Below are 25,140 nucleotides of genomic sequence, written 5' to 3' on the forward strand. Positions count from 1 at the left end.
TGCACAGTGTGCTGCTATATGGACTCTATTGGATTGCACACTGTTATCAATATATAGATTGTTTTGAATTACACATTGTTGCTTGTATATGCACTTTTTGCTGATGTATGGACTCTATTACATCATACTTTGTTGTTGATCAATGGACTCTATTGAATTACACACTGTGGCTTGTGTGTGCACTCTGTTGTTGGTATATGAACTTTATTGGATCACGCTTTGTTGCTAATGGATTGCACACCGTGTTGGTATATGGACTCTATTGCCTTGCACACTATTGCCGATATATGAACACTTTTGGATTGGACATTTTGCTGGTATATGGACTCTAGCACATTGCATGCTGTTGCCAGTGTATGATCTCTTTCGGATTGCACACTGCTAGTATATGAACTTTATTGCATCGCACTTTGGTTGCTGGCACATGGACTCTATTTGATCGAACTTTGTTGCTGGTGTACAGGCTCTAATGGATTGCACACTGTGCTTGAATATGGAGGGTTCAGGCAGTGAGGCAATATGGGTAGAGCTCAGGAACAGGAAGGGTGCAGTCACAGTGTTGGGGTTTATTACAATGGGAGACAGAGGAGCAGATATGCAGACAGATTTTGGAAAGATGCAAAAACAACAGGGTTGTTGTGGTGGGTGAATTTAACTTTCTCTATATTGAATGGGACTCACTTACAGCTAGGAACTTGGATGGGGCAGAATTTATAAGGAACGTCCAGGATGGTTTCTTGAAGCAGTATGTAAATAACCTAACTCAAGAAGGAGCCATATTAGATCTTGTATTGGGGAATGAACCTGGCCAGGTGATCGAAGTTTCAGTAGGAGGGCATTTTGGGAACAGTGATCATAATTCTATAAGTATTAACATGCTTGTGGATAAGGACAAGCATGGTCCTCGGAAAGACTAAATACAACATTAGGCAGGATCTGGAGACTGTAGATTGGGGGAGGCTGTTTGAGAGTAAATCAACATCTGACATGTGGGAGTCTTTCAAAAGCCAGTTGATTGCAATTCAGGACTGGCATGTATCTGTGAGGATGAAGGATAAGTGTGGCAAGTATTGGGAACCCTGGATGAAGAGGGATATATTGAGCCTTGTCAAAAAGAAAAAGGAAGCATTCATTAGGTCTAAAAGGTTTAGAACTGATGAAGCCCTTGAAGAACATAAAAAATGTAGGAAGGCATTTAAGGAAGGAGTTATGAGAGCTAAAAGGGATCATGAAAAGTCCTTGGCAAACAGGATTAAGGAAAATCCTATGGCATTTTATATGTATGTAAAGAGCAACAGGGTAGCCAGGGAAAGGGTTGGTCCATTCAAGGATAGTGGAGGGAATCTATGCATGGAACCAGAGGAAATGGGTGAAATACTAAATGAATATTTTGCCTCAGTATTCACCAAAGAGAGGGACTTGATGGATGAGGAGCCTAGGGGAGAATGTTTAGATATTCTGGGTCATGTTGACATCAAAAAGGAGATGGTATTGGGTGTCTTAAAAAGCATTAAAGTAGCTAAGTCCCCAGTGCCTGATGGGATCTTCCCCAAAATATTGAGGGAGACAAGGGCAGAAATTGTTGTGGCCTTGACAAAAATCTTTGTATCCTCATTGGCTACAGGTGAAATTCCAGAAGACTGGAGGATAGCCAATGTTGTTCCATTGTTTAAGGAGGGCAGCAGAGATAATCCAGGAAATTATAGGCTGGTGAGCCTTACATCACTGGTAAAGAAATCATTGGAAAAGATTCTTAGGGACAGGGTTTACTCACATTTGGAAACAAATGGACTTATTAGTTATAGGCAATATGGTTTTGTAAAGGGGAGGTCATGCCTCACTAACTTGATCAAGTTTTTTGAGGAAGTGTTGAAGATAATAGATGAAGAGAAGGCAGTGGATGTTGTATACAAGGGCTTCAGTAAAGCCTTTGACAAGGTACCTTATGGTAGACTGGTACAAAAGGTGAAGTCACACGAGATCAGAGAATAGCTGGCAAGATGAATACAGAACTAGCTTGGCCATAAAAGACAGAGGGTAGCAGTAGAGGGGTGTTTTTCTGAATTGAAGGCTGTGACCAGCAATGATTTGGAGGAAAATGTAGCTGGCCTGATTAATAAGTTTGCAGACGACACAAAAATCGGTGGAGTTGCAGATAGTGAAGAGGATTGTCAGATTGCAAAATATTGACCAGTTGGAGACTTGGGCACAGAAATAGCAAATGGAGTTTAATCTAGACAAGTGTGAAATATTGCTTTTTGGAAGGTCCAATGCGTATAGGAATTATACATTAAATGGTAGAACCCTTAGGAGTATTGACAGGCAGAGAGATCTGGGCTCATGTGTCCACTGATCACTGAAAATGGCAACGCAGGTAAATAAGGTAATCAAGAGTCTTCATTGGTCAAGGCATTGAGTATAAAAATTGACAGGTCATGCTGCAGCTGTACAAAACCTTAGTTAGGCCTCATTCAGAATATTGTGTACAATTCTGGTTGCCACACTACCAGAAGGATGTGATGCTTTGGAGAGGGTACAGAAGAGGTTTACCAGGATGTTGCCTGGTCTGGAGGGTATTTGCTATGAGGAGCAATTGGCTAAACTTGATTTATTCACACTAGAATGACGATGGTTGACGGGTGACATCATGGAGGTCTACAAGATTATGAATGGCATGGACAAAGTGGATAGTCAGATGCTCTTTCCTGGGTAAGAAAGTCAAGTACTAGGGGACATAGGTTTGAGGTTTTTCAAGGCAATTTTTTTTATGCAGAGGGTGGTGAATGTCTGGAATGCGCTGTCTGGGGAGATGGTGGGAGTAGGTACCATAGTGGCATTTAAAGGTCAACTGCACAAGTACTTGAATAGGAAGGGAATGGAGGGATACAGACTCTGTAAGTGCGTATGGTTTTAGTTTAGGTAGGCATCATGATCGATGCAGGATTGGAGGGCCAAAGGGCCTGTTCCTGTGCTGTACTATTCTTTGTTGTATTGGACTGCACACTGTTGCTGGTACACGGACTCTATTACATTGCACACTGTGCCGGTAGATTGCATGCTGTTGCTGATATATGGACTTTATTGGATTGCACACTGTTCTGGTATGTGGACTCTTATTGCCCTGCATATTGTTGTTAGTATATGGACTCTTTTGCATTGCACACTGTGCTGACAAGATTGCACACTATTGTTGTTATATGGATTCTGTTGGATTGCACACTGCTACTGGAATATGGACTCTGTTGGACTGCACACTGCTTTTAGTATATGGACTCTGTTGGATTGCACACTTTTGCTCGTATGTGGACTCTACTGCATTGCACACTCTTGCACGTTGCTCTTTGCTGCGCTGCACCAGTCGCACGAGGGACAAAGCCCATTGGGCTCGTGGCGCTGACGTTATGCTGACCTCAGTTCCGGGCAAAATGGCGGCTTTGAGGAGCGTTCGGGATGTCTTGCGGGGTGTGGGTGTCAGTTTGCGGTTCGGTACCGGCAGGACTGCTCTCCGACAGGTACTGTTCAAAGGGGAATGCACAGTCCGGTAGCAGAGGATACCTGGGTTGGAGTGGGACAGTTCAGTATGTGGGGCAGCACTTTGATGCAGCGGGAGCTCGGGACTGGTGCTGCTTCTCCACTCTCCCAGCGGCCACTGTTGCCTGGACTCCTGGCTTGTCCTTGTCTGTCACTTTCCAGCTGCTTGGAGTGGACCCAGTGTCGGCACCCGAGCCACAACTATCAGATCTTAGCCTAAAAACAAACTGTTCATTGGCATTAGAGGCAGCTCTGAGTGGGTTAGAGAGTGTTAGTGGTAAAAGTTACGATTGAATAGAGTTATTATACTGCAAACTATTCCATTATGCTGAACAATGTGACTGTCTTCATTATATTACTTACCTCTTTACTGGCAATATGTGAATTCATTTGAAAATAAAACGGTAGTGTTCTATATTAAGGGCTCTATGGAAGTATTGGGCTGTGGTTTCTCTTCGACTGCAGTTTCATCTCATAAAATCCCCACAGTGTAGAAGGAGACCATTCGGTCCATCGAGTCTGCACCGACCCCAATCCCATCCAGACCCTATTCTCGTAACCCCACATATTTGCTCTGCTAATCATAACATAAGAAATAGGAGCAGGAGTAGGCCATCTAGCCCTTCGAGCCTGCCCCGCCATTCAATAAGATCATGGCTGATCTGTCGTGGCTCAGTTCCACGTTCCCGCCCTCTCCCCATAACCCTTAATCCCCTCTCTTATCAAAAACCCATCAACCCGCGTCTTAAAAATATTTAGCGAGGCAGCCTCCACCACTTCAACGGGCAGAGAATTCCAGAGATTCACCACCCTTTGAGTGAAGAAGTTCCTCCTCAACTCCGTTCTAAACCGCCCCCCCTTTATCTTGAGGCTGTGCCCCCTAGTCCTACTGTCTTTTTTGAGCGGGAAGAGTCTCTCCACCTCTATCCTATCCATCCCATTCATCATCATATACGTCTCAATGAGATCTCCCCTCATTCTTCTAAACTCCAACGAGTACAAGCCTAGTTTATTCAGCCTCTCCTCATATCTCAACCCCCTCAACTCCGGTATCAGCCTAGTAAACCTCCTCTGCACTCCCTCCAAGGCCAAAATATCTTTGCGCAGGTGCGGCGCCCAAAACTGCACACAGTACTCCAGCTGCGGCCTCACCAATGCCCTATACAGCCGCAGCAAGACCTCCCTACTTTTATATTCAATCCCCCTCGCTATGAAGGCCAGCATCCCATTCGCCTTCCTGACCACCTGCTGCACCTGCAAGCTGGGTTTTTGCGACTCATGCACAAGGACCCCGAGGTCCCTCTGCACTGTCGCCTGCTGCAGTTTTTCGCCACGTAAGTAATAGTCCTGGACAATCAACCTAACCTGCATATGTTTGGACTGTGGGAGGAGGCCAGAGCACCTGGAGGAAATCCATGCAGACATGGGGAGAATGTGGAAACTCCACACAGATAGTGACTCAAGGCTGAAATTGAACCTGGGTCCCTGGCGCTGTGAGGCAGCAGTGCTAGCCACTGTGCTGTGTTTGATATATATAGTATGTGCACTGTCATGCTAGATGTATTTTGATTTTCTTTGCACCAGGTTTGTCAAAGCGAAGAGAGATTAAAAATGTGATTGAGAAAGTGTTAATGAGATAAAGAAGTAATATTGACATCTGAAATGCTGTAACCTGCAAGGCTATAAACCAAGTGCTGGAAAATCAGTTTGAAATGGCTGGCTTGTTTGTTTCTTTTTTGGCTGGTGCAGACATGAGAGGCTGAATAGCCTTTGTGCTATCTTTTTAAGGTTTGGTGGAAGTTAGCAAATACTATTCAAGAAAGGATGGAAAAACAAACTCATCTGACGAAGGGGCAAACCCTGAAAGCTAGTGGGTTTACTATCAAATAAACTTGTTGGACTTTAACTGGTGTTGTGAGACTTCTTTAGAATTTAGAGTTTAGAAGAATGAGAGGAGATCTCATTGAGACGTATAAGATGATGAATGGGATGGATAGGATAGAGGTGGAAAGACTCTTCCCGCTCAAAAAAGACAATAGGACTAGGGGGCACAGCCTCAAGATAAAAGGGGGGCGGTTTAGAACGGAGTTGAGGAGGAACTTCTTCACTCAAAGGGTGGTGAATCTCTGGAATTCTCTGCCCATTGAAGTGGTGGAGGCTGCCTCGCTAAATATTTTTAAGACGCGGGTTGATGGGTTTTTGATAGGAGAGGGGATTAAGGGTTATGGGGAGAGGGTGGGAATGTGGAACTGAGCCACGACAGATCAGCCATGATCTTATTGAATGGCAGGGCAGGCTCGAAGGGCTAGATGGCCTACTCCTGCTCCTATTTCTTATGTTCTTATGTTCTTACTATGTTTATACCAGTCCAATGCTGACATCTCCACATCATTTTTAAGTTGCCAGGCTGTAACTAGTGGAGTGCTGTCAGAATTGATGCTGGCACCTCTGCTGTTTACAGTCTGTGTTAATGACCTAATCAAGAAACAGAGGCTAAGGTATCCAAGTTTGCTAATGGAAAATTAACTGTGAAGAGAACATGGATGCAAGTAGGTTAGGTGAATGGATAACAAGATGGCAGATCACAAATTGTAGTGACACCGAAGGAAGCCATTTGTCTGCATCAGCTTACCAAATGAATACCATGGCTTAGTTCCATTCCTCTGTATGTTGTTTCTGTTCAAGAAATCATCTAGTACTTTCTTGAATGTCACAATTGAACAGGTCTTCACACTTCCAGACAATGCATACCAGACTCCAATCACCTGTTGCGTAAAAAAAGTTTTCTTGCATCACATGGCGCATAATATGAGGAAGTGTGAAGTTATTTACCTCAAAAGTAAGAATAGAACAGAGACTTGGGTTGTGTACTCGTATAAGAAACTAGAACATTTCTGTGCTGGTAAAGCAAGCTTAGTGGCCACAGGGGCAGCTCAGGATACTCCATGGCAAGTAACTCTTTAGCAGACTTGTCAAAGGCTGCCCACTGTCTCCATGGCACAAGTCAGGAGCTGATGGAATACTCTCCACTTGCAGCTCCAACACTCAAAGTTCAATATCGTCCATTGTGAAGCAAGTTGTTTGATTGGCACTCCTTCCGTCATTCAGTGGAGCAGTATGTACCATTTGCAAGATTCACTGAGCAACTTGCCAAGATTCCTTTATTAGCACCTTCCAAACCAATGGCCTCTTATTGCCTCAAAGGACAAGTATTGCAGATGCAGGGGCATATCATGATCTCCAAGTTCCTCCCCAAATCTTATACCATCTGACTTGGAAGTGTATCACTGTTCAATCCTGGAACTTCCTCCTAAACAGCACAGATTTTGCCTACAATGGATAGGCATTGTAGTGGTTCAAGTAGGTGACTCACCACCACCTACCCAACAGCAATCAGGAATGGTTAATAAATGCTGATTTTGTCAGCTCTGTTCACTTCCAAGAGCAATTTTTAAAAATTAGGCAAATGACAAAGTAAGCAAGGTGATTGGAATACAGGAATAAGGAAATCTTGCTACAGTTTAGGACTTTGGCAAGACTACTCCTGAAATACCGTGTGCCATTTTGGCCTCCATATTTTAAGGCAGAATAAATTTCCCTTAGAGGCATTATTGCTAAGAGTCACTGGATTGGTCCTGAGGGTGAGAAGGTTGTGCTATGATGAGGCTGAGTAACTTGGACTAAGCCCAGCGAAGCTTAGAAAACACAGATAATCTCATTAAAGCATACAAGATTCTGAAGGGACTTGACAGCATACATACCGAAATATTGTTTCCTGTGGCTGGAGAATCTAGAATAAGGACACAACTTCAGAGTAAGATGCTGAACATTCAGGACTGAGGCAAGAAGAAATTCTCACTCACAGGGTTGTCAACCTTTGGAATTGTCAATCCAAAAGAGTCATAGGTGCTCTATCATTGAGTATTTTCAATACTGAGCACTTAGATGAGCCATGCAATCCATGTGGTGTACTGAACACCTAAACTTTAGAACTCTCGGAATCAAGGAAATGGAGAATGGGCAGGAAAATGGAGTTGAGGCAGAAGTTCAGCCACTAATTGAGTTCGATGCAGACTCAATGGGCCGAAGGGCCTCTTTCTGCACTGTAGGGTTCTATGATCTAATTGGATCACATTGTGGAACCGACTAAAGGGGTTGAATCCTACTCCTATTTCTTAAATTCTTCTGATACAACTGTCTTATTTGTTCTACAATTTCAGGAGTTGAACTGGGTCAAACCTTTGGGATTTGTATGCTGTTCAATTAATCGCAGTGTAATATACACAGTGGTCACTTTTCCCTCCCCCCATTAACTTACCATGTTTGTTTGCACTGCAGAGTATGTGATAACAGTGATATAGGGGACTGTTTAATAACCTATTGAAAGGCACATGGTTGGTGCAAGGTCATAGTTTGAGATCCTGCAGATCCTGGCGAAAGTATGATTTCCGTTTTTTCCATTTGTTGTACTGTGTTAGTACGAATTGATTATCAAAACGTAGACGGAATCATTAAAGACTTCTAAAGCCACAATTCACTTTCAAATGCCCTTGCAGTGCAATCTGAGAAAGAAATGTTCATTTCCACGATTAGTAAGCTCTGTATTAATACAGGTAATGTTAGATTCAGAACATTAAGTTCTTTGAACAATACGAATAGTAAATAACTGAGAACTTTACAATTGGCTGTACTCAGCTATGAGCTCTGTACTCCACCATATGTCCTAATGTAAAAGTAGATGTTTGCTCTTCTAGATGCTGAAGGTGATGACCAAAGTTGTTTACTGCTCAGAGAAGGATACATCCTGCAGTTTTATTCCAAAAACTGCTTAGGGAGATGACTTGGATTTGAACATTGTAAAAGGCATTATTTGGAATACTCTTGGCACTAATGAACTTCACCGTACTCATGTATGATTGTTAGAAATGTAACTGCTGGGTTGGCTTTCAAAGTATGTGACTAGAGGTGGAATTCCAAGGAGGCATGAGGGAAAGCAAACAGGTGATCCCTACAATTCAGTGAACGTTAATTCACTGAATTGCTAAGCAATAATATTAAATATCCAGCCATGGCTGACAGTTGATTTGAAAACATTTGAGGCTGCAGCATCTTAATGGAGGTATAGCTTGTCATCTTGTTACTTAAAATGTCACAGCTCCTTAATATGTCACAGTTCTTGTGGCCTGTTGATCCTTGCTGGATGTGACCTCAAATGCCTAGTCCTAAGTAATGTTTGAAGAGATATTTCCTTGACTTGTAGTTCTGGTATTTGTGTGGAAAATGATTAAAGAAAGTGTCAAAATGTGCATGTGTGTTCACTCTTGAAATCAAAATCCTTCATTATGTCTCCTATTTGAACACATCTTTCTCACCCAAAGTCTGCATGTGCTTGCTTCTCTCCTTTTTCAATCTGCAGGCTTTTAAAATTCAAGTTTGACTTTGTCTAATCACTCCTAGTAGGTTTTCTCTGTTTCTCTCAGTCCTTTCAGATTGCTTTCCTCTACACAGTATTTTGATTATCTGACCAAGATTTTTCAACAATACGAAATTCAAAATACCTGTATTATGTTGTATCATTGTTCTAAGTCTCACTCTGTTCCCCACATTCGTAGTTTTTCCAGATCCTCTATTTCATACTATTTTTCAAAGATGGTTTGATTAGCACTCAAAATGAAAGCAAATTACTGCTGATGCTTGAAACTCTAACATGGGGTTACCGCAATGCTATTGATCAGTCCTCTCCATCTCCTCCTTTCAGTCATCCACTTCTCTTCCACTCCCACTGTGTTGTTTCTCGCCACTACATTGTTCCTTCCGGTCTTAGGACTTCCCCCACTTCTTTCTGGCAGTCTCATCTCTATTACTTACCTCACCACATTTTCTCTCTCTGCAATGAATAGAATTAAAAGCAAAAAATACTGAAAATATCAGAAGGGAAAGAAACAGGTTTAATGTTTTAGAATTATGCTTTTTCATCAGAACTGTAAGATCTTATAGATAATTTTAGGAAAAGCGGTGACATAATGGTAATGTCACTGGATCAGTGATCCAGAGGCCTAGGTTAATGCTCTGGGGACATCAGTTGAAATCCCACCATGACAGTTGGTAGAATTTGAGTTCAATTAATAAATCTATAATTAAAAACCAGTCTAATGGTGACCACAAAAATTTTGCCGATTGTCATAAAATCACATTTGTTCACCAATGTCCTTTAGGGAGGCAAACCTGCTATCCTTAGCTTTTGAGGCCTCTGTAACTCCAGACTCTTAGCAACGTGTGGGGGTGATTGTTAAATGCCCCCTGAGCAAGCCATTTGCTTCTATCAAATCACCATGAATTCAAAAAAAAGGAATGAAACCTGACGGATTACCCAGTGTCGACCTCGGCATTAGAAATGATGATGGCACACCCGGCCCTGATAACCTCGCAAAGTACGTTCTGTGCTCTTGCCACCCTGGTGCTCCCAACTGATTTTGAACATGGAACAGTGCTGTTGTTTGACTAGTCTGTGGGACAGCTTTCCCAATTTTGGCAGAAGCCCCCAGGTGTTAGGGGGACTTTGCAGGGTCGACAGGGTTGGGTGTGCCATTATCATTTCCAGTGCTAAGGTTGATGCTGGGTGGTCCATCCTGTTTTATTCCTTTTAGACTTCATAGTGGTTTGCCTCAAGACTGGGCATCTGTGAGGTGTTTTGAGCAGCAGCAAAATTACATACAACACAACTTGTAACCTCAGCTTGCTATATCCCCCACTCTACCGTTACCATCAAGCCATGGTTCGGTGAAGAGTGCAGATGGGCATACTAGTAGAAGCACAGACATACCCAAAAATAAGGTGTCAACCTGTTGAAGTTAGAAGACAGGACAACTTGCAAATAGTGGAACAGATCTAAGCTCCCCCATCCAGATATGAATGGTGGTGAGCAATTAAACAACTTGGAGGAGAAAGCTCCATAAATATTCTTAACCTCAATGATGGAGGAGCACAGCCCACCAGTACAAAAAAAGGGCTGAAACATTTGCAGCAATCTTTAACAAAAAGTCTGAGAGAATGATCAATCTCAGCCTTCTAGGTCCTCAGCATCACAGATACCAGTCTACAGCCAATTTGATGTGATATGCAGAAATGGCTGAAGACACTGGATACTGCAAAAGCTATAGATGTAGACTGATGAGGTGATAATTGGTTGGGTTGGATTTGTCCTGCTTTTTTGTGGACAAGACATTTGGCCAATTTTTCCACATTACAGGTAATTGCCAGTGTTATAGTTGTACTGGAAAAGCTTGGCCAGGGCTTGTTTTGAGGCGTAGGTCTTTGGTACAGTTCTGGGACAACAACTATAACACTGGCATCTACCTGAAATGTGGAAAAATTGGCCAAATGTCTTGTCCACAAAAAAGCAGGACAAATCCAACCCAACCAATTACCACCTTATCAGTCTACATCTATCATTAACAAAGTGATGGAAAGTGTCATCGACAGTGCTATCAAACAGAACCTATTCAGCAATAAGCTATTCATTGATACTAAATTTACGTTCCAGCAGGGCCATTCACTTCCTGACCTCAATACACCCTTGATCAAATCATGGACAGAAGAGCTGACTCCTGAAGTGAAGTGAGTGACTACCCTTGATACAAGTGGCAAGTAATCTCAGCAGTACCAGGCAATGGCCATCTCTGACAAAAGGGAATCTAACCATCTCCCCATGACATTCAGTGGCATTACTATTGCTGGATTCTCCACTATAAACATTTGCAGCTTACCATTGACCAGCAATTGAAGTGGACCAGCTACATAAATACTGTGGCTACAAGAATAGGTCAGAGGCTGAGAATCATGTGGAAAGTAAATCACCAGAGTCCCCAAGGATCATCCTCCATCTCCAAGGCACAAGTCAGGAGTGTGATGGAATTCCTTCCACTTGCCTGAATGAATGCAGCTTCAACAACACTCAGGAAATGCAACACCATCCAGGACAAAGCACATCATTCACCATCGTTGTTCCCTCCATCATTGACACACAGTACAGCAGTGTGCACCACCTACAAGATGCACAATCGCAACTCACCATGGCTTTTTTTGACAGTACCTTCCAAACTCACCACGTCGAACGGCTAGGAGGATGAGGGCAGCAAATGTGTAGTAACACATGGTGGATTTTATGTCACTGCTGCTAGTCTTTTTATGTCATTATTATGAGTGCTTTTCAACAACTTTTAATTCTAGGTAAAAACAAAACAGTAAATTAGACCTGTGGAGAAAATGCTTTTATCTCTAAATTATAGATCAGGATTATAGATGTACTCCAAAAATAATAGCTGCACAAAATCAAAGTATTTCACATGGGGAAAATGAGGAAGAACTATCTCATGCAGTGTGTTGTAATGGTCCAGAACCTGATGCCTGCTAAAATGATGAAAATTGAAATGATGAATGACAGAAATTGGATGGGCATTTGAGGGAAATAAACTTGCAGGGCAGTGGAGATAAAACAGAGAATGGGACTTTTGTATTGCTCAGCAGAAAGCAGGCATGTACTTGATGGGCTGAATGATGGCCTCCTTGTGCTATAATGACACTGAGGCTTAATTTTATGCTGATCACACTTACTGAGGTTGCACTAAGACAGTGGTTTATTATGGAAGGAACTTATTTTGCCTGTCTTCCGTATTCTTTTGCCTGGATGTATTCAATGGTCATGATGTGGGTATGCCGGCGTTGGACTGGCGTAAACACAGTAAAAAGTCTGACAACACCAGGTTTTAGTCCAACCGATTTATTTGATAATAGACTCACAAGCTTTCGAGGTTTCCCTCTTCGTCAGGTGAACGGAGAGTTCAGAACTCTCCATTCACCTGACGAAGAGGGAAACCTCGAAAGCTTGTGAGTCTATTATCAAATAAATCGGTTGGACTAAAATCTGGTGTTGTCAGACTTTTTACTGTATTCAATGGTGACAGTGATGGCAAAAATGGAATATGTTGGGTTTTCCTCATGGGCATTTCTCATTTGTAAGCAGAGAAATTCTCAGAAAATAACCAGATGTAACTCACTGGTGAACTGTAGGATTTTTCTGACCAGTTTTGACTTCCAAATGTAAAATTTCTGAATTTCCTCATTCCCAAATCTAAAGAACCTTAAGTCTTGTAACTTCAAACCTTTCACTGGTTGTTACATCTGTTAACTGTTTTTGTCTCTCTCAGGTTTGTGTGCACCATTATAGGTGTTGTAATAGTACGCATTTTACGAAGCCAGAATATCCTGCATTTTTCAAGTCATCTCTTCAAAAGAGCACACAATCAAGATATTTCAAAACCTCTACTGGTAACAAGGATATTTTCTAGTCTCTTGTTGAACTTCTTGTTCAATCAAATTATATGGGTCAGATGTTGTCCTGACCTTTTATTTATTTTTACAGCTGATAATGGCCAGGTTGTTCAGTTTAAACTTTCTGATATTGGAGAAGGGATCACAGAAGTTCATGTGAAGGAATGGTGAGTTGGTGCCTAATTGTGATTTAAGAATTAGTTTTGTGCTGTAGAATTGCAATGTCCCAGACAACAAATCTTTCATACAGAAAGCTTATATTTTTACTGTCTTGGCTCTATTTTATAATGGGAGAAGTCCTTGCCATCTGTTCCTTTATCTTGGGTTCTGCACAGAAAAATTGCTAAGATCACATGTAATCATGGTTGTAAGTTTTGTTTGGATGTAAAAGTTGCGCTAATATACTACCTTATCATATCTCTCAAACATCTTTGAGTGCCCCTCATATTATGGCCAGCTTTTTGTCCTCTTGGGATTTTGCTGTATGCAAAAATGTTAAACAGCAATGAAGCAAATGGTAGGTTGCTTATCAAGAAAGACTTGCATTTTGAAAAGCATATTTCACTGCCTCAGAACATCCCAAAAAGCTTTATCACCAATAAAGCACTTTTGAAGTGTGGTAACGTTTCTGGTGTTGGTTGAAGGAAACCTGTTGAATCAGATATAAAACATAGAACAGCACAGTACTGGCCCTTTGACTGTGTTGTGCCGTGCTATGTCTAAACCCAAGATCAAGCTATTTCACTCCCTATAATTCTCGTGTGCTCCATGTGCCCATCCAATAACCGCTTGAAAGTTCCCAAAGTGTCTGACTCCACAATCACAGCAGGCAGTGTGTTCCACACCCCAACCACTCTGAGTGAAGAATCTACCTCAGACATCCCTCCTATATTTCCCACCATGAACCTTATAGTTATGTCCCCAAGTAACAGCTACGTCCACCCGAGGAAATAGTCTTTGCACGTCCACTCTATCTATCCCCTTCATCATCTTATAAACCTCTATTAAGTCGCCTCTCATCCTCCTCCGCTCTAAAGAGAAAAGCCCCAGCTCCCTCAACCTTTCCTCATAAGACCTACCCTCCAAACCAGGCAGCATCTGGTAAATCTTCTCTGCACTCTCTCCAACGCTTCCACATCCTCCTTATAGTCACCTCACTGACCACTAAAATCATATCCAAAGAGCATTAGACTATCCAGAAAAGTATAGAGCTCCTGAAAGAGTGCTTCCCTGTACCAACTGAACACAATATTCCAAATGTGGTCTCACCAATGTCTGGTATAGTTGCAGCGTAACCCCACGGCTCTGTTAATAAACGCTAACACACTATGAGCCTTCTTCACAGCTCTAGCCACTTGAGTGGCAACCTTCAGAGATCTGTGGATACAAACCCCAAGATCTCTTGCTCCTCCACATTCCTCAGAACCCTGCTGTTGACCCTGTAATCCGCATTCAAGTTTGTCCTACCAAAATGAATCCTATCTGAACAAATTATTTTTGTTTTCCAAATAGCATGTTGGATTTTTATATCTTTGCTTAAGACCTTATCTAAAAGGTAGCATTGTGGCAGTGCAATATTTCTCCTGTACTAAATGACTATAAGCCCAGATTACTTGTTAATCACAAAGTGGGACTTTTACCACAGCTTTCTGACTTAGAATGTTACCAACTAATTCAAGCTAACAACTTGGAATAACTACTTTGGTATGATTCTGGTGCATATAAAACCATCTGGGAATGTTGTTGATAATATTCATATACTTTGTATGTGCAGACAACAGCAAGTGTTTTCTTTGTCTCTCTTCTGGTGCTTCTCATATTCTTGGACAGGATATGTGAAAAAGCTTGACATCTATTTGTCATTCTTAATCAACCTCTTTTTTTATCCACATTGTTTTCAAAGGTGCATCATACAGAAAAGCACTCTTTCAGGAGCTCTATATTTTTCTGGATAGTCTAATGCTCTTTGGATATGATTTTAGTGGTCAGATTGATATGTGTTCCATGATCTGAGACTCATGGCCCCCTTCGCACATCAGGTTGTTCTTCCTCTTTCACTTATGGATCAGGTTGCCACATTGTCTGTGCCCAGTGTGGATTCATTTGAGTGCAGATCATTATCTTCAAGGGATTTGAAATCAGTATCTTCACTAGCGTCAGTTAGATGATGCTGCAATGCGTACAGCATAAAAACCCATGATTCTATCCATTTAAATACTGGATTGCAGCAGCATAAGGATTAGTTGCTGTTCCCCAGAATGACTGGTGCAGTTTTAGGCACTTTGTTGGTAGGTTTTTCAATTCTTTGTGATTGGGAAGATCAGTGTTGCTTGTGACTTTTTCATCTGTCAAAGAAAAGTGTCATCATGGTAAATGTCAAGTCAGACAATATGGCACATCACCAGGCATTGTTCAGTTGGAATAGACTTAAACATCCCAAACATTGTCCTCATGGTGGTGTTTAGCTGCATGTCCACAATCTTTGTGTGGCCGCTGCAGGACCACAAGACTGAGCAGTATTCTCCAGCAGTATAGACAGACTACAGTTATGGTGCAAAGTGTTCTGGATATACTCCCCGTAAAGTTCATCTTAGTTTCTGGACTAGTTTCATTCTGGTTTTTATTTTTGAGCTGATGGTGATGAGTTGAGGCTGTTTCATGAGAGTCCTGCCCAGAATGACACCCAGGTATTGTGGATTGCAGTCATTTGCTGGTCAGCATCCTACTTAATTTCTCAATGTTGATGCTGCACTGACTGTACTACATCATTGACATAAATGATCTTCCAGGATTTGGTGCAGAGCATGAGCATTTTATAGCTGTTAAAGAAGGTATTGGCCTCTGTGGCAGATCATTGGTGAGTGTTCATGATCATCTTATCTCCTTATCAAGATAATGAGAGGAGGCAGTGGTATTGCGGTTGACTAGTAATCCAGAGACCCAGGGTAATTCTCTGGAAACCCAAATTTGAATCCCACTATTGCAAATGGTGAAATTTGATTTTAGTAAAAACAAATCTGGAATTAAAAGTCTAATGATGACCATGAAACCATTGTTAATTGTCATAAAAACCCATCTGGTTCACTCATGTCCTTTAGGGAAGGAAACCTATGGTCTTCACTGGTCCAGCCTACATGTGACTCCAGGTCCACAGCAATGTGGTTGACTCTTAATTGCCCTTAAGGATTGGCAATAAATGCTCGCCAAGCCAGTGATGCCCATGTCACATGAACAAATTTTTAAAAAGCTTGAACAGTTAATTCTCAGGGTGTTGTTTCTAAGAAATCTTTCATACGTAGTTATTGATCTGGGTGTCACTAGGTGGTGCTATAACAGCAACACAATAGAGCATTACACAGTTTCAGTTGAAATGTAATTGGGGCTCCTGCTTTTGGATGATTTGATTTGGTAAGCAGCAAACCAGACAAATTTATTAATGTGGCAGACTTTGATTCCCTTCTTTTGAAGGCACCGATTGTAGTTTGGTGTAGTTGTACAAGTGTCCTGCCACAACCTAATACCTCACCCAAATGTGCAAATCTAGGTGGTGGCTGTTGAGAGTATCACAACTGCTCTCATCTATTACCCAGAAATATTCATTTTGCATCAGAATTCAGTTTAGAGCAATCAGGAGCAAGCATCATAGCCAACTGCTTTCTTCATTTTGTGTATTGGCTGTTGTAATCAAGCTATTAGTTAATCAATGAAGTGATTAAAAACCATATCATGCAGAGTGGAAATCAAGCCTCCAATCTACCTGGTTCCATAGGTTAGTACACAATATTAACCTGGAATTGCATGGTACCTTTTCATGCAGTATATATCCCAAGGTACATAACAGAAAATAATGCATACCAAGAAAAAGAAGAGTTGGAAACATTAATTGAATACAAGCAATAATGAGGTTTGAAACAAGAACAGAAAATGTTGAAGTATTCCAGTCTGGCAGCAACAGTGAAGAGAAAAATAGAGTTAACTTTTCAGTTTAATAATCTTTCATCAGAGAGGTTTGAGATTTTTGTAAGCAGATGAGAGATGACAAAGTTAAGTGAATTAGAACAAAGAGAAAATAGTGTAGAGCCTTGACAGCTGACAGCTCTGTTACTCAAAAAAAAATCATGTAGGGAAGAGGTCACTGTCTGAGATGGAGAGCATGCATTGTAGAGATGGAGCTTTCAAAGATAATGGGCAAGACTGTGGAGATACTCGCAAGCAGTTACAAGGATGTTCTGTGATATTGCTCACAGTAAATCAAAACATGAAGCCTATCTCTCTTGTCTCTGTTTTTGCATTGCTCTTTTTCACACTCTACTCAAAATAACTACTTTCCTGTCCCTCTTCCCTTACCTTTTTCAATGAAGGGAGTGGAGCACTTGCTAAACATTTCAAGGATTTCATTTTCAGCCTTTCCTGACTGTGGTGGGACATAAGTGTCCCATTAAGCGATTTTATTGAAAAATCATGATCACTGCAGCTCTCACAGTCAGTGTTTCTCAGCTTACAACCTTAGGTGATATTGCTCCTAGGAGGAACAAAAATATACTGTGTGCAGCTCAGGTGACAAGGGTTGATTTTAGTTTTGTTTTGGCTACAGTGCTAGAAGCATAGTTAAAATAATCTCTGATTTTATTTTGAAAGTTTTACTAGTTAGCTGAAAGCACATCTTGTTTGCCGCCCTGCAGTAAAAAAAATCTGTTTTGGGGAGCTGAAGACTGCAAGCTTGTCTGAGTTTTCAAGATCATTTGAAATCAGCATTCACCCCAGGGAATTGAATTCCAGTATCATGTGAGATTTCGTCTATGCAATAATAAATCTGTTGAGGTTTTGTTTATTGGATTTTGATTTTATTTGGAACACATTAGAGATATTCGTTAAGAGGCATACATTAAGGTGGTTGTTTTCTGTTTGTAGTTGATAAAAGTTGTTGCTAATTTTCTTACTGTGCATGTTAACAAAATTCTTGACTAAGCTTTGTTTGGTAAAAGCTCCCAAGTGGGTCATTTGAATTATATCTGAAGTGAGTTACTTGATGAGAATGCCAGATACAAGGAAAACTCTGACTCATGTGAATATGCTTAAAAGGTGTTTTAATCGGAACGGAGAGGAAAAGGAGGATATTTTAGTGGTTATAACTCAGAAGGAAAAATTGAATCCAGATGACTCTGAATTTGACATTCCTCAAATTAAATTGGATAAGAACATAAGAAATAGGAGCAGGAGTAGGCCATCTAGCCCTTCGAGCCTGCCCCGCCATTCAATAAGATCATGGCTGATCTGTCGTGGCTCAGTTCCACTTTCCCGCCCTCTCCCCATAACCCTTAATCCCCTCTCTTATCAAAAACCCATCAACCCCCTTCTTAAAAATATTTAGCGAGGCAGCCTCCACCACTTCAATGGGCAGAGAATTCCAGAGATTCACCACCCTTTGAGTGAAGAAGTTCCTCCTCAACTCCGTTCTAAACCGCCTCCCCTTTATCTTGAGGCTGTGCCCCCTAGTCCTACTGTCTTTTTTGAGCGGGAAGAGTCTCTCCACCTCTATCCTATCCATCCCATTCAACATCTTATACGTCTCAATGAGATCTCCCCTCATTCTTCTAAACTCTAACGAGTACAAGCCTAGTTTATTCAGCCTCTCCTCATAGCTCAATCCCCTCAACTCCGGTATCAGCCTAGTAAACCTCCTCTGCACTCCCTCCAGGGCCAAAATATCCTTGCGCAGATGCGGCGCCCAAAACTGCACACAGTACTCCAGCTGCGGCCTCACCAATGCCCTATACAGCTGCAGCAAGACCTCCCTACTTTTATATTCAATCCCCCTCGCTATGAAGGCCAGCATCCCATTCGCCTTCCTGACCACCTGCAAGCTGGGTTTTTGCGACTCATGCACAAGGACCCCGCGGTCCCTCTGCACTGTCGCCTGCTGCTTGGAGAGAGTGATCATTGCATGGTGGAGTTTCTGTTGCAGATGGAGGAGGAGAAAGTGGGTTCCCGGACACGCGTCCTTTGTTTGAATAGAGGGGAGTATGGTAGGATGAGAGAAGAATTGGCGAATGTGGACTGGGGGAGCGCGTTGGAAGGTAGGTCTGCTGAGGAGCAGTGGAGGATCTTTAAGGAGATCTTTCTTGGTGCTCAGCAGAAATTTATTCCGATGGTCAAAAAGGACAGTAGGAGGAGAGGTAATAAGCCGTGGATAACGAAGGAGGTGAAGGAAAGTGTTAAATTAAAAGCGGAGGAATTTAGAGTAGCTAAGAGCAGTGGGCGAGAAGAGGATTGGGAAAGGTTTAAATGTCAACAAAGATTGACAAAGAAGTTGATAAAGGAGGGTAGGAGAAGCTATGAAGCTGGGCTAGCGCTTAATATAAAAAAGGATAGCAAGAGTTTTTATAAATATATAAAAAAGAAGAGGCTGGCTAGGGTGAACGTTGGTCCTTTAGAGGATGAGAAAGGGGAGCTAGTGGTAGGGGATGGGGATATGGCTAAGGTATTGAATAACTTTTTTGTTTCTGTCTTCACGGAGGAGGACGTGAATAATTTGCCGGGTGTGAGAGATGGAAAGGTGGTAGGACTGGAGGGTCTTAATGACATTACTGTTACTAGAGAGGTGGTGCTCGACAGACTGGAGGGGCTGATTGTGGACAAGTCCCCAGGACCGGATGGAATGCATCCGAGGGTTCTGAAAGAAATGGCGGAGGTTATAGTGGATGCCTTGGTGGTTATTTTCCAGATGTCGCTGGATTCCGGGGAAGTGCCGGAAGATTGGAAAACGGCTAATGTTACGCCGTTGTTTAAGAAGGGTGCCAGGCAAAAGGCGGGGAATTATAGGCCGGTTAGTTTAACGTCTGTGGTAGGTAAAATGTTAGAATCCGTCATTAAGGAGGAAATTGCGAGGCATCTTGAAGGGAATTGCTTGATAGGGCAGACGCAACACGGTTTCATGAAAGGGAAGTCGTGTCTGACAAATTTACTGGAGTTCTATGAGGATGTGTCTAGGGCAGTGGATAGAGGAGAGCCGGTGGATGTGGTCTTTCTGGATTTTCAGAAGGCGTTTGACAAGGTACCTCACAAGAGGTTATTGCAGAAGGTCAGGGGACATGGAGTTGGGGGTAGGGTGTTAGCGTGGATAGAGGATTGGTTGTCAAATAGGAGGCAGAGAGTGGGGGTCAATGGGTGCTATTCGGATTGGCGGTTGGTGACTAGTGGGGTGCCCCAGGGGTCGGTGCTGAAGCCTCAGCTATTTACCATTTATATAGATGATCTGGAGGAGGGAACCGAGTGCAGGGTGTCGAAATTTGCTGATGACACCAAGATTGGGGGAAAGGCAAATTGTGCGGAGGGTGTGGAGAGTCTGCAGAAGGATCTAGATAGGCTGGGCGAATGGGCCAGGAAATGGCAAATGGAATTTAATGTTGGCAAGTGTGAGGTGGTCCACTTTGGTAGGAAGAATGGTAGGAAGGACTATTACTTACGTGGCGATAATGAGGATGTTATTAAAAATTTGGATAAATTACTGAGTAACCTTTCAGAGGAAAGTCAAAGTGACCCGAAAAAGTTATTAATGTCATATGGACTGGTATGTGGGAATACACTGGGAAGTACTATGATAATTGGGAGTAAAATAGATGTGGAAAATGCTGTTCCAATTAAACAACACCTGTGAAAACATGACCTTTTCAAGTTGGCAGAGGTTCGGATGGAAAAGCTAATGGTTACTCAGTCTGAGATTCAGTAGTTGAAAGTTTTGAGCAAACATAAATAACTGGTGGAGGTGGAGAAGGAGAACAAGTTAATGGACAATAATGTAAACAAAGAAAGTGAGCAGGTGTGGAGACAGATACAAATCAAATTGACTGTTTTGAAACATGTTCCTGAATTGTTCAAATTGCCTGAACATAAATCGCAGGACTGTCAAAGACAATACATCATCTGTGCAAAGAAAAGTGTAGATACGTCAACTATCATGTGTGATCTGAAAAAGGAGATTGAGGAGTGGAAGTATCATACTAATGGGGATCAAAGGAAAGGACAACAACATGAGATCAGACTGCTTGCTGAAATGTGTCCCTTTAAGAGAATTTTTTAAAATCATGATCCCTCCAGCCCTCCAATCAATGTTTCTCAGTTCACAGCCTTAGGTGATGTATCGGTGGAAGGAGCAAATAAAAATACTGTGTGCAGCTAAGGGTTGATTTTAGTTTTGTTTTAGTTTCAGTGTTAGGAGCATAGCTGAAAGAAGTCTTTTTCTTTATTTTTAGTTTGAAAGTTTTACTAGTTAGCTGAAAGCACATCTTGTTTGCCATCCTGCAGTAAGAAATCTTGGTTTTGGGGTGCTGAAGACAGCAAGCTACTCTGAATTTTCAAAATCATTTGAAATCAGCATTCAACCCAGGGAACTGAATTCCAATATCATGCGTGCTTTAGCCTGTGCAATGATAAATCGTTTGAAGCGTTTTGTTTATTGGATTTTGGTTTTAATTGGGATTCATTAAGAGTTATACAATGTTAGTAGTTGATAAAAGTTGTTGCTAATTTTCTTACTAAAAATGAAACAATATTCTTAAAAAATCTTTGTTTGATACAAGTTCCTTAGTGGGTCACTTGAATTGTACCTGAAGTGAAACATCTCATGCTTATCCTAGCCAAATTCAACTTAAAAAGAACTTATGGTTCAGGTGAGCTTCATAAAACACTTTGAAGTTTCTGCCCTGAGCCATAGCTGTGGATTGCATGTTACTTTGTGGGGGTTGAGCGAAGATGGGGGGGGGCTAGGGCAGTAGAGATATTTAGCCAGGTTTTTTAAAATCAATTACTGAAAACAACATGAAGGGGCCAGGTGCTCAAACTGTTGCAACATGCCTGCATCCCAGCCATTTTCATTGTCTTTCATATTCCACCATCTGTTATTTTTGCCTCTTCACTGTCTTTCCATCCTAATTTTTCTTGCTTGCTCTCCTTCAGCTGGTTCCCACAGGGCAATAAAGCAACATTTGGGCTTGGGATGTCCATGCTGGTAACAGTGCTGCCTACCTTAGAGATTAAGTAATGCTGATCGATAGAGATTGGTAAAATCACTGGAAAAGTGAAGAGGGGAGCCATGGGTTTTAATTCAGTGAGGTGGAATGTAAGGTTTGGCTCATTATTGAATTGATTTCTGGATGCTATCAGCATTTGTTGGGATTGGAGAGTGTTCATTGTTTTGGGGTCCTGGTTAGTTTTTGTGACCATTGATTGGTAAGTAAGTTGTATGTTTATTTAGAAAACTTATCTACCACTGTCACTAAATAAGTGTCCAACTACTTCAACATTTTTTTATTCTCAACCAGCAAATTTAGCAGACGTTTTTTGCACATCTGGCGAGCACCTGGTCTCACAACTCACTGTAGAGGATTAACTTTTCTGCTAATAAAATATTCAGCTTAGTAAAGAGTCAATGTACTTTCATAGAAATGGCAAATGTATGGATGGAGGGAAGGGGGACAAGCTAAGATATGTGTGTGTGTTTGGAATAAAGGTGTTTCCCTGCAGAGTAGGTAAAACTGGAGCTGTCCTTGTTGCACAATGGTTTTGGTAACAACTGAGTGGAGATCACATGCTCTTGTTTGGGAAATGCTAAGTGATTGAGATGGGAGGAGGAACTTGTGTAAATTGGATAAATACAATGAGGAAGCAATGCACTATGGATTATGTTCACTTTTCTCTTAAGATATTATACGTAGACAAGAATAAGTACTAGTGCAGAGTTACAGCACTCATTTAAAATAAATTAAATCCATGATTGAACAGACTCATTTACAAACTCTGATAATGGTTGGACATTGTTGTCTCAGAAGTAATTCATTGCCTGTGAAGGCCTTTGGAACATCTGCCAGGTGCTAAGTGAATGCAGGTTTGTTCATTCTCTACAGACTAATGAAAGTTAATATAGATTTTCAGTGAACTCTTTTTTCACTAATTGTTTATCTTCCTTGTACTTTCTGATAGACTTTGGGCATGGTCATTGCTAATTAACCTTATATGATTGCAGATATTGCGCTTTGGTACATTAATCATGGAACCATGGAGATTTACAGCATGGACAAAGGCCCTTTGGCCCAAGTTGTCCATGGCGCTCATTTTTTAAATCCCTAAGCTAATCCAGAGGTTATAACCCTTGAGGATATTTTCTTTAGTTTAGTTCCTAGTACTGAGTAATCCCCAAATGGGTCCTCTTTCCTGTCTTGCGTTTGTCCCAACAGGGGCCATTCATTACAAACCAGGCTGAAAACTGAGCATGTTGTAGGATCAAATTTGTTGATTCTATGTATTTGTAATTAGTGTTTGTAATCAGGTGATCAGTGGATTTTTAGAAGCATTTCCTTGAGGTACTGCTATAGAAGTACCATCAAAACGCAAGTTATGTTTCTAAGTTTTATGAAGAACTCCATGTTACACCTGTACTGTTCTAATATTATGTACTTGATGCTTATTTCAGGAATGTAAGGTTGCTTTTTTTTGTTTCTACAGGTATGTAAAGGTGGGAGACACAGTGTCACAGTTCGACAGCATCTGTGAAGTTCAAAGTGACAAAGCATCAGTTACGATAACAAGCCGATATGATGGCGTGATTCGAAAAATTTATTATAGTGTGGATGACACTGCTTATGTGGGCAAACCATTGATTGATATAGAAACTGAATCTGTAAAAGGTAAGTCAAATTTGCTAATTAATCTGTTTGGGGGGTCATTGGAAATAGGACATTGTCATGACTGAATTTTTGTAAAAATGGCTCATTTCAATAAAAAATGCATGGAGTCTACATTTTTGTAAGAGTGAATGATGAGAGTCAATATAAGAAAGATGGAAAATTTAAAAGATGATGCAAAAATTGGAAGATCAATTCACATTCACAAATCTTTAAAGGTGGCAGACCAAATTTAAAAGTTTGTCCATAAAAACACAAAGATGAGTGGAAAAGCAAATTGTGCAGATGGTGTGAAAAGTCTGCAGAGGGATCTGGATAGGCTGAGCGAGTGGGCGAGGACCTGGCAGATGGAGTACAATGCTACCAAGTGTGAGGTTATCCACTTTGGCAGAAATAATAGTAGGAGAGATTACTATTTAAAGGGCAAAAAGCTGCAGCGTGCTACGGTGCAGAGGGACGTGGGGGTCCTTGTGCATGAGTCGCAAAAACCCAGTCTGCAGGTGCAGCAGGTGATCAAGAAGGCGAATGGAATGCTGGCCTTTATAGTGAGGGGGATAGAATATAAAAGCAGGGAGGTCTTGCAACTGTACAGGGCACTGGTGAGACCGCAGCTGGAGTACTGTGTGCAGTTTTGGTCGCCGCATTTGCGCAAGGATATTTTGGCCTTGGAGGGAGTGCAGAGGAGGTTCACTTGGCTGATACCGGAGATAAGGGGGTTGGACTACGAAGAGAGACTAAATAGACTGGGTCTGTACTTGTTGGAGTTCAGAAGGATGAGGGGGGTATCTTATAGAGACGTATAAGATAATGAAAGGGATGGATAGGGTAGAGGTAGAGAAATTCTTCCCGCTTAGAAAGGATAGCAGGACTAGAGGGCACAACCTCAAGATAAGGGGGGGGGGGGCGGCGGGCGGTGGGGAAAGTTTAGAGTGGAGTTGAGGAGGAACTTCTTCACTCAAAGGGTGGCGAATCTCTGGAATTCTCTGCCAGTTGAAGTGGTGGAGACTACCTCGCTAAATATATTTAAGTCACAGGTAGATAGGTTTTTGATAGACAGGGGAATTAAGGGTTATGGGGAAAAAGCCAGAAAGTGGAACTGATCCACTTCAGATCAGCCATGATCTTATTGAATGGCGGGGCAGGCTCGAAGGGCTAGATGGCCTACTCCTGCTCCTATTTCTTATGTTCTTACAAAAAACATGTTGATTCCTTAGCTGTATAAATCAAGCCACAGCACGTAAAAATGAGGAAGTTTTGCTAGATAACACCACCAACTTATATAACACCTCTAATATAATGAAACATCCCAACATGTTACACAGGAGCATTATAAAACAAAGTATGACCCCAAGCCACTCGGGGAACTATTAGGTCAAAGGGGTAAGTTTTAAAAAATGTCAGGTAAGTGATGGAGGAGCAGTGCTCTGAAAACTAGCGGCTTGTGCTATCAAATAAACCTGATGGACTTTAACCTGGTGTTGTGAGACTTTTTTCTGTGGTGACCTTAGACCCAGAAGCATTCCAGTCTGGAAAACTTGTGATTTATTTAAGTGATCTGTACAATCTGTAGTTTTTAAGAATGTATGAAGAAGACTTCTAA

At 41.7% G+C, this 25,140-nt stretch overlaps 1 protein-coding gene across 1 annotated transcript in view; it reads left to right on the forward strand.

Moving 5' to 3' along the window:
- The first annotated feature begins 3,418 nt into the window (after positions 1-3,418).
- The window catches only part of dbt (dihydrolipoamide branched chain transacylase E2), a 39,071-nt gene continuing 17,349 nt past the window's right edge, over positions 3,419-25,140 (forward strand). Inside the window, exons 1-4 of the mRNA XM_080195812.1 lie at positions 3,419-3,512; positions 12,738-12,858; positions 12,953-13,028; positions 23,362-23,543. Of these exons, the coding sequence (XP_080051938.1) occupies positions 3,426-3,512; positions 12,738-12,858; positions 12,953-13,028; positions 23,362-23,543 (466 nt within the window). The 5' untranslated portion in view covers positions 3,419-3,425. The remainder of the gene's footprint in view (positions 3,513-12,737; positions 12,859-12,952; positions 13,029-23,361; positions 23,544-25,140) is intronic.

The sequence above is a fragment of the Carcharhinus amblyrhynchos genome, chromosome 9, assembly GCF_965287045.1.
Source record: "Carcharhinus amblyrhynchos chromosome 9, sCarAmb.v2.hapA, whole genome shotgun sequence".
NCBI lineage: Eukaryota > Metazoa > Chordata > Chondrichthyes > Carcharhiniformes > Carcharhinidae > Carcharhinus > Carcharhinus amblyrhynchos.